Genomic DNA, 11,937 nt, shown 5'->3' with positions numbered 1-11,937 from the left:
TAGAGGGCACATAAGTCTGAAGTAATGAATTTAGGTAAAGGGTTGCAGAGCCAGTGGTGGTTTTGTAGGCAAACATCGATGCCTGGAATTTTATGCGAGCAGCTATTGGTAGCCAGTGCAAATTGATAAACAGAGGTGTGACGTGCATTCTTTTCGGCTCATTAAAAATTAATCTTGCTGCCGCGTTCTAGATTAATTGTAAAGGTTTGATAGAACTGGCTGGAAGACCTGCCAAGACAGCATTGCAATAGTCCAGCCTGGACAGAACAAGAGCTTGAACAAGGAGTTGTGAAGCATGTTCCGAAAGAAAGGGCCTGATCTTCTTGATGTTGAATAAAGCAAATCTGCAGGACCGGACAGTTTTAGCAAATTAGTCAAATTGCTAAACAATTAAGGAGAATACAGACTGTCCTCATTTAATGATGTTGATCCATCCCATGTAAGTCTCCTTTTTTTAAGTGGAGCACAAAAGTTATTCATACCATATTGTAAAAACATTTCCACACAATGAAAGTCAATGTGGGAAAGGATGTTTTTGCCTTTAATTTTAGTATTGTAATAAAGCAAACCAACCAAAAAACAAATGGCAAGAGAGTACTGTCACCAGATGTCCTTGGTGCTGTAAATCTTTTGAGCAACTAAAGTCAAATAAATGAAAATACTGAATATCCAAAAATATAGATTATTTAGATGAAGTTAACCCACATGAATTAGTTTTATGCTTTATTTCTTTGTTTTGATTAATGTGTCCAAAAGCCTGACACTACTATCTCTAGTATTTTGGCTCGGTTATTTGGCTTTGTAACAAGGTCTACGTTGTTCACCATCCTATGTTGCAACGATGAGGTCAGAACGAGGGTAAGGAGGGTCGGTCAGCTTTTTATCACCCCTTGAAGACTGTTCAGAATAACTACTGTAGGCCAAAAATGGGGAAACCATGGAAAACAGGTTACATTTAAAACAAACTTGCTTTTATTTGAAAACCAATACGGATGGGCACAACTACAAAACCGAATGAAAGAATAACAGTTGTGTCAAGCAGGCCTGTGAATTGATCGTGAAATGCTTCCTCAGTCACATGATTAAACAGTCTGTACAACAGGCCTAAAACCATGTGCAAATAGAGCCGTTGTATTCGTAGTATTTACATTGCAGCAGCGTAGGTGTGCTAATCTCAGAAAAATGACAAACTAATGCCTCACTCGAACTGCAAGAATCCATCAGTCTTTCCTGCTATTCAAAGCTAAGAGTGAAAAAATGGCATAAAACTCAAAGTTAGGCTCAATGAGTCACATTCAATTTAAACGTATTGCTTTTGGATCAAATGCTAACATTCTTAGACATGAGAACATGACCGAATTAGGTGAGAGGTTGCTGCCTTACCTTGAGGTGGCACGCAAAGAATCCATAGGTTAATAACTTGGCTTATGCTCCTGACGTCTAACCTCATGTGAATCAAACATTAACTACTGTCGCTAGTCGCTAGACAAACTGTCGCTTTCACAGAGTTTACTGAATACCTCACCATTTCTTGTAATGGACGCAATGTTTTTCGAAGATCAGGTCGGAAAAATAAAAAATTAGGGAGTGTACTTTGCAACATTATTTCCTCAGAACCTAGTGAGCTACATAAGCAGGTGGTACTGGATTTTAGGCATCAATGGAACACCTCTGATGCAAATAGTATGTCTCACAGCCAAAGATGCATAGCCAAATTTGAAGGCATCATAGCATGCATATTTCATATAAACTTAATGTGTTATAAAGGTATCAGCTGCGAGTTGAGTGCCTGCGTGCCATGCAAAATTGCTGCTCTTGTAGAGCGTTCCAAATTGCTTAAGGTGTTTTATGATGGTTAGGATGCTTAGAAGGCAGCAGCCTATGTAGGCAGCTCACTAGGTTTTGTGACAAAGGTTTTGTGTAACTTCATTGCTTGGTTCAAATTGCCATTGCCCACACACCTGACTCTTGCATGAGAAGCGCAGAGTTGAAGAGTGCCAGTTTGTGCCGTGGATTCAGGTCCAATGCACGATTAAAGTTTCTCAAAGCCTCTGAGGGGTCCTTCATCTCAATATTGACAATTGCCAGATTGTACCACAGGTCTGCATTGGTATGGTCCAGCTCCAGCGCTCGTAGGTAGGCGTCCTTCGCCTCACTGGGCTTGTTCATTTTCAGCAGAAGCTCCCCTCTGAGTTTTGAGAGAAACAAAAATACATTTTTGGAATACCTCTCACAGGACATCTCAGAAATCTAACACACATGTACAACAAGAAAGATCAGTGTCTTTTAGGCATATTTTCTTAGCAAATAGTTGGAGTAATACAAAGGTTTTAGTTTTGATTTTTTTCTTTGTTTTGCCTTGTACACTTTTCACAGTGTGGCTGAGAGTCCTGACATTCACGAGAACCAAGGCATTCCAGTAAATCCACTTTCAATAGCTTATCTGATCAACATTTAATTAACAGGATGAGACATGTAGAGAGAAATCACAAAGTGTGAAGGCCATGTAAATTTTCACTTGATGCAAAATATAACAAAAACGGCAAACACCCCGATACTCTCTTACTATGGCATGTGATTTCAGCGCTTATCTATGAGAAATGTTTTCTTACGGATAGCAAAAAAGGTCTAGGATGGATGTTAAATTGTAAGACACGGGTGCTCAATTCTTTTCAACAATTTTATCTCTTGAATATCATCCAGTGTATACATGGGCTACAAAAAAAAATAAAAAATAAAACATGACTCAATAACCTCATCAAAGCCAAAATACTGTCTGAACTACAACTCATTCAGTTTCAGTTGGCCATGTCAGCAAGCATGCAAGTACACAAACACATTTTTGACCCTGTCAGCACGAATGGAGACTTGCCGACTGATGTAGGCTTGCTTGAAGTCCGGTCTCATGCTGATGGCCTGCCTATAGAGTTGGTCGGCTTCCTCCAGGCGGGAGTCATTCGCCCGAATTAGGTTTGCCAGGTTAATGTAGACATTCAGATGGTTGGGGGCCACACGGGTTGCATACTTCTTCCCTGGAATGATCTGCCAATATGTTTTGGGAAGGTCAGCCAAGGTTTTAAGCATTTACATTTACATACATTTGACTCTAAGTATAACAATAATATGTTCAGTATGGTCTTTCTATACATTCCAACATGAAATATAGGCCCATGTGAAATTAAAGGCCATAATTTCAGTTTCAAAAAAGTCAAGCAGAACATATGAAAGAACCATTTTTAAATAGCCAATATGTTTTAGGTACATCACAGTCATGAACCATGGTTTGCTACTTGCTATTTGCGTATTGAGGAGCATTCACTTTCTAGAGATCATCTGATTGGACTAAAATTTGTGTAGTGCAGAATTAGTCATCAATATGTTTGGTCCATTATTCCAATCCAAAAATACTGTAAAATTTAAATGCACACATTACTGTTAAAAAATTTGGGTTCAATACGATTTTTTTTTTAAAAAGATACTTTTATTCAACAAGAATGCATTAACTTGATCAAAAGTACAATAAATACATTTCTAAATGTTTCTTTTTAACATAAATGCTCTTCTTTTTAACTTTCTATTCAATTAATGAATTCTGTAAAAAGTTATGATTTCCACAAAAATATTTAGCAGCAGAACCATACTGGCATATTGATGAATGCTGATACACGTGTACTAAAAGCCACAAACTATTTCTTATTCAGCTTAGTTTTTTTTTTTTTACTTTAATTTATGGGCTTTTATTTATATAAAAAAAGGAAAAAGGGGGAACAAGATCGTGGACCTTTCAACAGTCCCTGTGAGCCAATAACTCAGCCCAAAACCTTCCTTAAAATTCGATTACCTTCTTTAAAATTACAGATGAGTTTGTTTGGTTTTGTAACATTCAGGCAGTGATAGTTTATCTTGAGTTAAGCTAGGTCACTGTCTTGGGCCGTGCAACACAATGGCAGTGCAAAATGAAAATTGTTGCATTTGGCTCAGGGGAATGCAGTAGGAGAGGAGAACAGAAAAGGAGGTAACAAGTTTTCTTGTGCTGGACAGCAAATCATATCTGAACTGCATATCTACTAATAAACAGAAGACTGCTTAGAAGATCATTATGGTTGGGAGATGGAAGTATTTTATCGTTTATATCAACGTTTGTTGGCAACCTAAATATAAACAAAAACTTTTTTTCTCAGATAGGAATTTCATACCTGTGGCATAAGGGATTTTGCAATTAGATATGCATCCTCTGCCTCTCTGGACTTGTTTAAGTTTTTGTAGGTTCTCCCAACGTTCATGTGGGCCCCAATGTCATCTTAGAAGAGGAAAAAATGTTTAGTATAGAGTCATAAATCAAGAAAACAGCACAGACTAAACCTCAAAAGATAGAGTAGATATTGGAATGTGAATTATACGGCTTGAGTGCAACAAATAATAACGGTTACAGGCAGCTGACCAGTTTAATACACAGTTGGGATGAGAACCGGCGGGAAACACCGGGATGAGGAAAAGCACCTCCTGTGAAAGTGCTCCCTTTTACAGCCATGTGGCCCATGCAACCTCAAACAACAGAGAGCTAACCAACAGCGTCGGTAGGTTTCGATGTGTAAAACTGATAATGCTACCAGCATTTTCTAAGAAATGCCTAACTACCACACTCAAGCAGTATAGAGTTGCTGTTATGAAAAGCAAACTGACTTGTATAGATAGCCTGCCCAGGATTTCCTCATTCATTAATGTGCTTACAGAGCTAATCTGGGAAAAACACATCTTGGGTGGTGGATCTCTCAAGTCACGTTAGCCCAATAAACCAACATAACTTAAACAATTAAAGTCGATAGTCTAATGGCTTTGGCAGCTACAGCCGTCTTTCTCACAGGTACCCTGACAGAAGCGCAGAAAAGCCAATACAAAACCTAAATCCTCATCTTCTCACATCAAATCCTAAAATCCACATATTCTCAAGACACTAAAGTGCGAAAATAGTTTTATGCGCCAATGTTTTCATAGTCCCAAGAAATACTACACAAACTACTTCTTGTTAGCTTATACACAATTTGAAATCGTCTTTACCATCATGCCTCCAAACTAATAATAATAATAATAATAAGGCAGAATTTCCCACACCTCCCTAAAACAACATATCCAATGGTGAGTTTTGTTTAAAATAAACTCCATTTTAACTTCCTCTGCCAATATTTGTGAAAGAACTGATGGAAATATTACACATGCAAGTCTTTTTGTCATTTTGTGTCTGTGGAAAACAATGTGGTGCAAAATCATTCCTAGAGACGCACTATCATTTATCATTAGCACATTTGCCTTAATGACTCCACATAAATCCACATAAAGTCCACAAATTAAGACTGGCCACATTTACTTCTTAATATTGTTATTGTGAATTAACAAAGATTCACTGGTGCTAAAATTTGTTTTCATAATGTTACATTAAAATGTAACAACTCGCTGTTCTTCTGAAACAGTTTTCCCTTTTGCTGATGCCACACGGCTAGTGGATAATATTAACTAATAGCCAAAAGGCTAATTAAGCATTCAGTCTGGCTCCATTATCAGAATGTACTGCCGACTCCAATAAATTCCCAGTGGGAAAAAAATCCCCATTCTACATTTTTTCCTCATTGAATAACCTGTTTCATGCACAATTACGCAAGCAAAATGGTCACATTTACTTTAAAGATGCTAGGGTAAACTTCAAAAGATAATCTGGCAAATGAGTCAATTACCTGGTTGCACTCTTGTGGCCTGAAGGAAGTATCTCAACGCTCTCTCATAACTATTTTGATTCTCCAAAGCATGTCCGACATTGTTCCAGAGTTTGGCATTGTTCCTGTTCACCTGGAAGAAAACAATTTTGAAATGTTTCAGGCCAGGCTGACATAACAAATCATATTTTCCAGACATCATTTCATTGTACTCGTGTTAACGTCTGGATTCGCCCTTTGATATAAGGCAGCGAGCTGGATTTATTCAAAGTAATGATCTCAAAATACAAGCATACAATATGTATGAGCCTGTGGCCAGATGTGGATCTATAAATGAATAATGTGTCCTTGGATGTATTCGTACTTTCAGTGCAGATGTAAAAAGCATGTATTCGGACTCCCAATCCCAGTTTCTGTTGAAAGTCTTCACGGCGTGTGTTGTTAGAAGAACTCCCATGAGCAACCAAGACGTTTTCTTTAGGCCTCTGGATAATGTCACAAAAACAGGGAATGAGTCTCTGAACAAGTCATTTAAAGGGAATAAAGTATTTGTTTAGAGGACGTTTACCCTCTTTGGGACAGGAGTTTAAATCCATGGGCTACCAAAACACAAAATCCCATGCTGGGCACGTACAGGACCCTTTCGGCTACAACAAAGCCCACAGGGAAAAGCAGGTTGGATGCAGGGATAAAAGGAAGGACGATCAGCGACAGTGCCTAAAGGAAGCGAAAAGACCGGAGAAATAGTTCATCCAAAAATGGAAATTTGTGGTTCTTTGAGAATGGTAATCAAAAAATAACAAGCACAATGTACATACATATTTCTTGCTTTAAAAGAAAGTGCATTAATCAGTTAATAAAAAGGAGAATAGTACTGTGTAGTTTTTCACACTGAACAAATTACTTTCACAAGAGTGAATAAACGCACAGCTCATCTTAGATGCCTTCTGGAGACATTTATCATAGGCTATTTACATACTTCCTTTTGATCTTCAGCAATAACACAGTAAACTACATGGGATGTTTGAGCTCATGACCAGGGGTCTGAAATCATCGTAATAAAGGAATAATGGAGGGTAAAAGGAGAAATATCTTTTCTTTCATCTGTGGAACACATAAGGAGAGATTCTGAAAAATGTGCTGGTTCCTCTTTATTATTGCTTTTTGGTCACTCAGACTGAAGCTTTCAAGCTTTAAAAAGTACAGTAAAAATTACTTTATGTAATATATTGCAAGTCTTCTAATGTCATATGACAGCTTTGTATGAGAAATAGGCTACAATTTAATTTGTTGTTCATAGATGAATGTACTGAGAAGAGCTATAATAATGTCAAAAATTTTGATAATGCTAAAACTATACATTTATGTCTGTTTCTCACACAAAGATATCACATGGCTTCAGGAGACTTGGAACAAGTCATATCGAGCACTTTTAAGATTTCTTTGTAAACATTGTAATTCCACTGAAAAAAACAACCAGCACGTTATTCAAATTTACTCCTTTTGTGTTCCACAAAAAAAGAAAGAAAGTCTGGAAAGAAGTCAGGATTGAAACAACACTTTTCTTTGTGAACATACATTAAATGGATAGTTCAGCCAAAAATGAATATTTTGTCATCATTTACTCATGTTGTTCCAAACGTGTGAGTTTTTTTCTTTTGTTGAACACAATTTTGAATTATATTTTCCATGTGGTTGCATGGAAAACACTATGGAAGTCAATGGCTACAAGCAACTGTTTGGTTACCAACATTCTTCAAATATCTTTACTTGATTTATCTTATCTTTTGTGTTCAACAGAAGAAAGAAATTCATTCAGGTTTGCAACAACATAAGGATGAGTAAATGAGAACTTTCATTTGTGGGTGAACTATTTCTTAAAGATATTAAGGTATAAAATACCATTTAGTGTACAGCTTTAATCTCTTTGTGCAAGCTTCAAGATTTTTTTTTAACTAATCAAATGTTTCTCAAGACTATCAAGCCTCAAAAACTTGACCCCCTACACGAAAGTGCAAATCATTGCCCATTCAATAAAGAAATTACCTGTTTTTTCCTAGCTCTTTGAAATCTAATGAGAGGAAGTAGAAACGCCAGTTTCTCTGGCAATCCAATCAGGGATTTGTCTAAGTGGCAACCCTGAGTGGGCACAAAAATGGCCCGGTAAACCAAGAAATTCCATAAGCAAAAAATCTTGGATTTAAATGTTCTCATTGTTTGCTTCAGACAAGCTTGTGCAGGTCTGAATGCTAATCACTCATAAAGCTTTGTCTGAAACCAAGACCATGAGTTTGATTAATCTGGAACTAAACCCAATTATACATGCTTGACCTGTAGGACAAGTGCAAGAAAACTACCGAGCCACATAATCACAACGGTCCGAGATCATTTCTCCGAGTGATGGCAACAGATATGATTGATTCAACACCAATGAGAACATGTCATTGCAGTGCTCCTCAAACATGGTCCTTCTCATCAAAACCACAAGCAAACACGCCTGTCTTGCACAATGCATGCCAGGCCACAAGATGTAAGATTGGGATTATAGGTTTTATTTACGAAAAGCACCTTATGACAAGGTGATGGATCAGGATTTTTTGAAACACTGAACCCCTGCGAGGGCACAGCCCTTGAACACCCTGTTTTGAAGAACAAACTAATTTTGTTTTGTCTAGCTACGGCTAATCTCACCCTTTTATGAGCAGAAGAGTCACTTTTCAAAAGCCCACTCATACTTACGAGTTTATCATCAAGTAAACCGCAGGGGTGCCATATAGAGGAGGCTTTTTTTAAATCGAGCCATCCCGAAAAAACAGGGGCATTCATCTCACATTGTGCGATCTTGAAAGCGAATCACAGAAATTGGTTTTGGCAGCAGCTTCAGAGTGCGTCAAGAACCAAACTGTCATGCGCTGCTTACGCGGGGTGGATTTAACACAGCCGAAAGCAGCAGTACGGGGAACATCATATTTATCCAATTTGCTTGACGCTTCAGAGGCCAAAATCAATCTTGATGAAAGAAGTTTCTGCACAAACAAAAGCTTTGTCTGCGGTTATCATAAGCTGTGCGCTGCGTGCTGTTTGGTTGCTTTGGAACATGCAACACAGAAAAAAAACCTTCACAGTCAAATTAGCCAAACTTTCACAACAAAAGTGTTTCCTGTTTGCTCAGAGTGAGTGTCGAGGGCCTGCACACAGGGAATCATTAAAATAACTAACCATGGCCAAATAAAACAGATTCGGACACATATCCTCATGCAACCTGTTCTCTGTCTCCTAACCAAGCAGACCAGAGCAAAATGTTAATGCCCAAGCCCTCCCGCTTCATCTTTGCGCACTGTCCATTAATGATGATTTGTGGCCCCCTGGTCTCGAAGGGTCTCTGCCAACAGAGCGAGGAAGTTCACTAAACTCTGTTGACAGCGCGTGGATGAAGAATTCACGCCACTGTTACACAACAAATGAGTGGAGAGCTGAACACACAAGACGAACGGATTTCAACTGTGGCATTGTGAAGTCTTGCGAGCATGGAATCAGCCAGTGGTCAAACATATGTAGACATCAGAGCTGCAGTGCAAGACTCTAAGACGTTAACATCTTTTATGATGGATGGAAAAAAAAGCTCTTTTGGCTTTGAATTGAGAAGAAGAAAATGTTGTATGAGACTAAACATTTAAAAGCATGAAATACACGTAGATGCAAAAGTTCAGAGAGGGAGAAGTCTGTGTGTTCAGACAGGTGACATTAATCATGTGCTGTGAGTCGCGACGGTATTCTTTATGTGTAGGCTATATCATAGTAGAGTATAGTCAAAACTTTGGACACACTTCCCATTTGTGTGTCCAAACTTTTTACTGGTACTGTATATAGAATACAGTATATACATAAACAAAATATATATAAACAAACAAATTTTTTGCAATAACTCAAATGTGGTGATCAAACACTTATAATGATGTGACAAACATAGGCCTATGTTGTGGAGGCAGGGTATTTAACAATTTAACAAACTTTATTATTCAAAATGAGTCTGACATCAGTGCACTTAACAGTAAAGTTCACTTCACTTATTATAAATAACTTAAATAACACAAATAGAACAAAATATATATAACTTGTCTTGAATTAAGAAAATAAACAAGTTAACTGTGTAGGGCAAGCAAGCTACTGCCAAGCCAACAGGGGCAGGTTTATGCAGGAAGCACAGCTTTTCCAAATGTAAACATCTAAAATGAATAAATAATAATAATGAATAATATTTTTTCACAAATTCTGTGTTGTGTATTGTCTGATCGAATGAACAGGCAGAACATGAGGATTCGTATTTAAATAGTCTTTTTGCAGTTTAATATTCACAGACACTAGTCTATATCGCGATTTGATTTCAGTGTACAGACCCGTCTTTTATTTATTCCTCAAAAATATGACAAATTTCATGAAATTCCGCATTATACAGTAAATTCCGTTTTTATGACTGGATTCCGCGATTCCGTCCATGTTTTCGGCATTGCGGAAATCACAGGGCCCTACTAATGTAGCAAACGATGGAAAGCTCATTGTGAAAGTAAAAGAACGCGGCATCAGTTTACTGTCGGGATTTGTCGTGTCACGTCGCGCCGCCTTCCAGTGTAGACAACATCACTGATTATAATGGGTTCCAGAGCCGGCCCAAGGCATAAGCGAACTAAGCAGCTGTTTAAGGCCCCCGAGGCCATCAGGGGGCCCCCAAGAGTACATGAAATGTCAGCTTGATTTTTTATTTTATTTATTTATTTTGTGATATATTGTGTCAATGGACAATGGTAATTATACAAAAATGCAATATTAAATAATCTATATGTATCATCTTATTATTTCCATAGCGATGCGCCCATAGACTGTATAAGGATGCGCATCATAGACAAATCAGAATCAGATCAGAGTTTACTGTAGGTTAGTCAGAATTCGCTCTGAACTAATTGTTTTCACACGTTTACGGAGTTCTGTGCACTCACAGATCTTCCCATTATAACAAGAAAAAAGGTTTCTCACATAATCCATTTAAAATTTGAAGAAAAGTTTTGTTTGTCCACGTATACTGCTTCAAGAATGACAAGCACGAGTGTAAAAAATTACGCGAGTAAATCAGCTGAACTGTTCCGCGAGTCATTGCTATGATTGACACTTTTGACAGTGATAAATATTGTAGCAATGGATGGAATGAACTATATGTCAAGCCGATGTCAAAATAGAGCTGTGCATGAAGTAATGCAGAGTAAATTCAGAGTAACAAGCCTACAGTAGCGACAAGTCTGCTGGCTGAATATATTTAGCAGCTCCTATAGTTAAATATGAAATACTTAATGCATTATTATTTAATTATTATACCATTAATAACTAACTTATTTATTCATACTTTAGTACACTAAAAGTACAAAAAAATGGTATAATAGTCATTTTATAACAAATCCAAAAGCAAGACGTGACAAAAACTAGGGAGTGGAAATGGCAACTGAGCTGATGGGTGATCCTCTGCTGCCATCTACTGTTTACAATGGTAATTTCTAGGGATGCACCGATACCGATACTGGTATCGGGCCCGATACTGAGCTCCTGTACTCGTACTCGTTAAAATGCCCCGATACCAAATGCCGATACCACACAGCATGTGATAAGAGCCATATTCAAACAAAGAAACACCAACACTACGAAGTATATGTATAAGTATACTACGATGTCTACTACGAAGTATATGTATGCAACGAATATAACGCTAAACATTCAGTATTAACGCCTGTATAGCTGATGTGCGCGAGCTGATAAACAAAGCACGCTTTGAGCACGAGTGGATTGAGCGCGCGGCGGCACAGATGCGCGAGCTTGTCGAGTGAATATACCTTTCTCACAGACATCACTGGAAAGTTTGTAGTTCGGTCGGATAGGTAAAAAACAAGTAAGTAAAACAATGCACAAGATACTTAACGGTAGGGAGAGCGAGAGAGAGAGAGCGCGCGCACATTTGTTGTGTGATCTTTGATGTTCACTCGCTTAGCACGCATCATTTGGATTAAAACTAAAACATAAAAATACGACCATTTATAGGGGCATTCACTATAAACAATTTATTTTCAACCTTAGGCATACACGACTTTCAGGCGAAAGTGAATCTAGCCTGTGTGAAATGCGCTAGGCTGTACAGTACTTGTCCCTCTCATTCTGCACCAGTACAAATACCTGCACGCGTTGCGCG

The 11,937-nt window shown here is 38.0% G+C and overlaps 1 protein-coding gene across 1 annotated transcript in view; it reads right to left on the bottom strand.

Annotated features, from left to right (window-relative positions):
- Positions 1-11,937, bottom strand: part of LOC107665681 (transmembrane and TPR repeat-containing protein 3-like) — a 55,282-nt gene that overhangs the window by 25,804 nt on the left and 17,541 nt on the right. Inside the window, exons 8-13 of the mRNA XM_016456666.1 lie at positions 6,277-6,425; positions 6,073-6,193; positions 5,730-5,841; positions 4,197-4,300; positions 2,873-3,042; positions 1,962-2,188 (exon numbers count right to left, since the gene is read on the bottom strand). Coding sequence (XP_016312152.1) covers positions 1,962-2,188; positions 2,873-3,042; positions 4,197-4,300; positions 5,730-5,841; positions 6,073-6,193; positions 6,277-6,425 — 883 coding nt within the window. The remainder of the gene's footprint in view (positions 1-1,961; positions 2,189-2,872; positions 3,043-4,196; positions 4,301-5,729; positions 5,842-6,072; positions 6,194-6,276; positions 6,426-11,937) is intronic.

Source organism: Sinocyclocheilus anshuiensis, unplaced genomic scaffold (genome assembly GCF_001515605.1).
Source record: "Sinocyclocheilus anshuiensis isolate Anshui unplaced genomic scaffold, SAMN03320099.WGS_v1.1 scaffold840, whole genome shotgun sequence".
Taxonomy (NCBI): domain Eukaryota; kingdom Metazoa; phylum Chordata; class Actinopteri; order Cypriniformes; family Cyprinidae; genus Sinocyclocheilus; species Sinocyclocheilus anshuiensis.
This window is presented reverse-complemented; position numbering and strand designations above follow the sequence as displayed.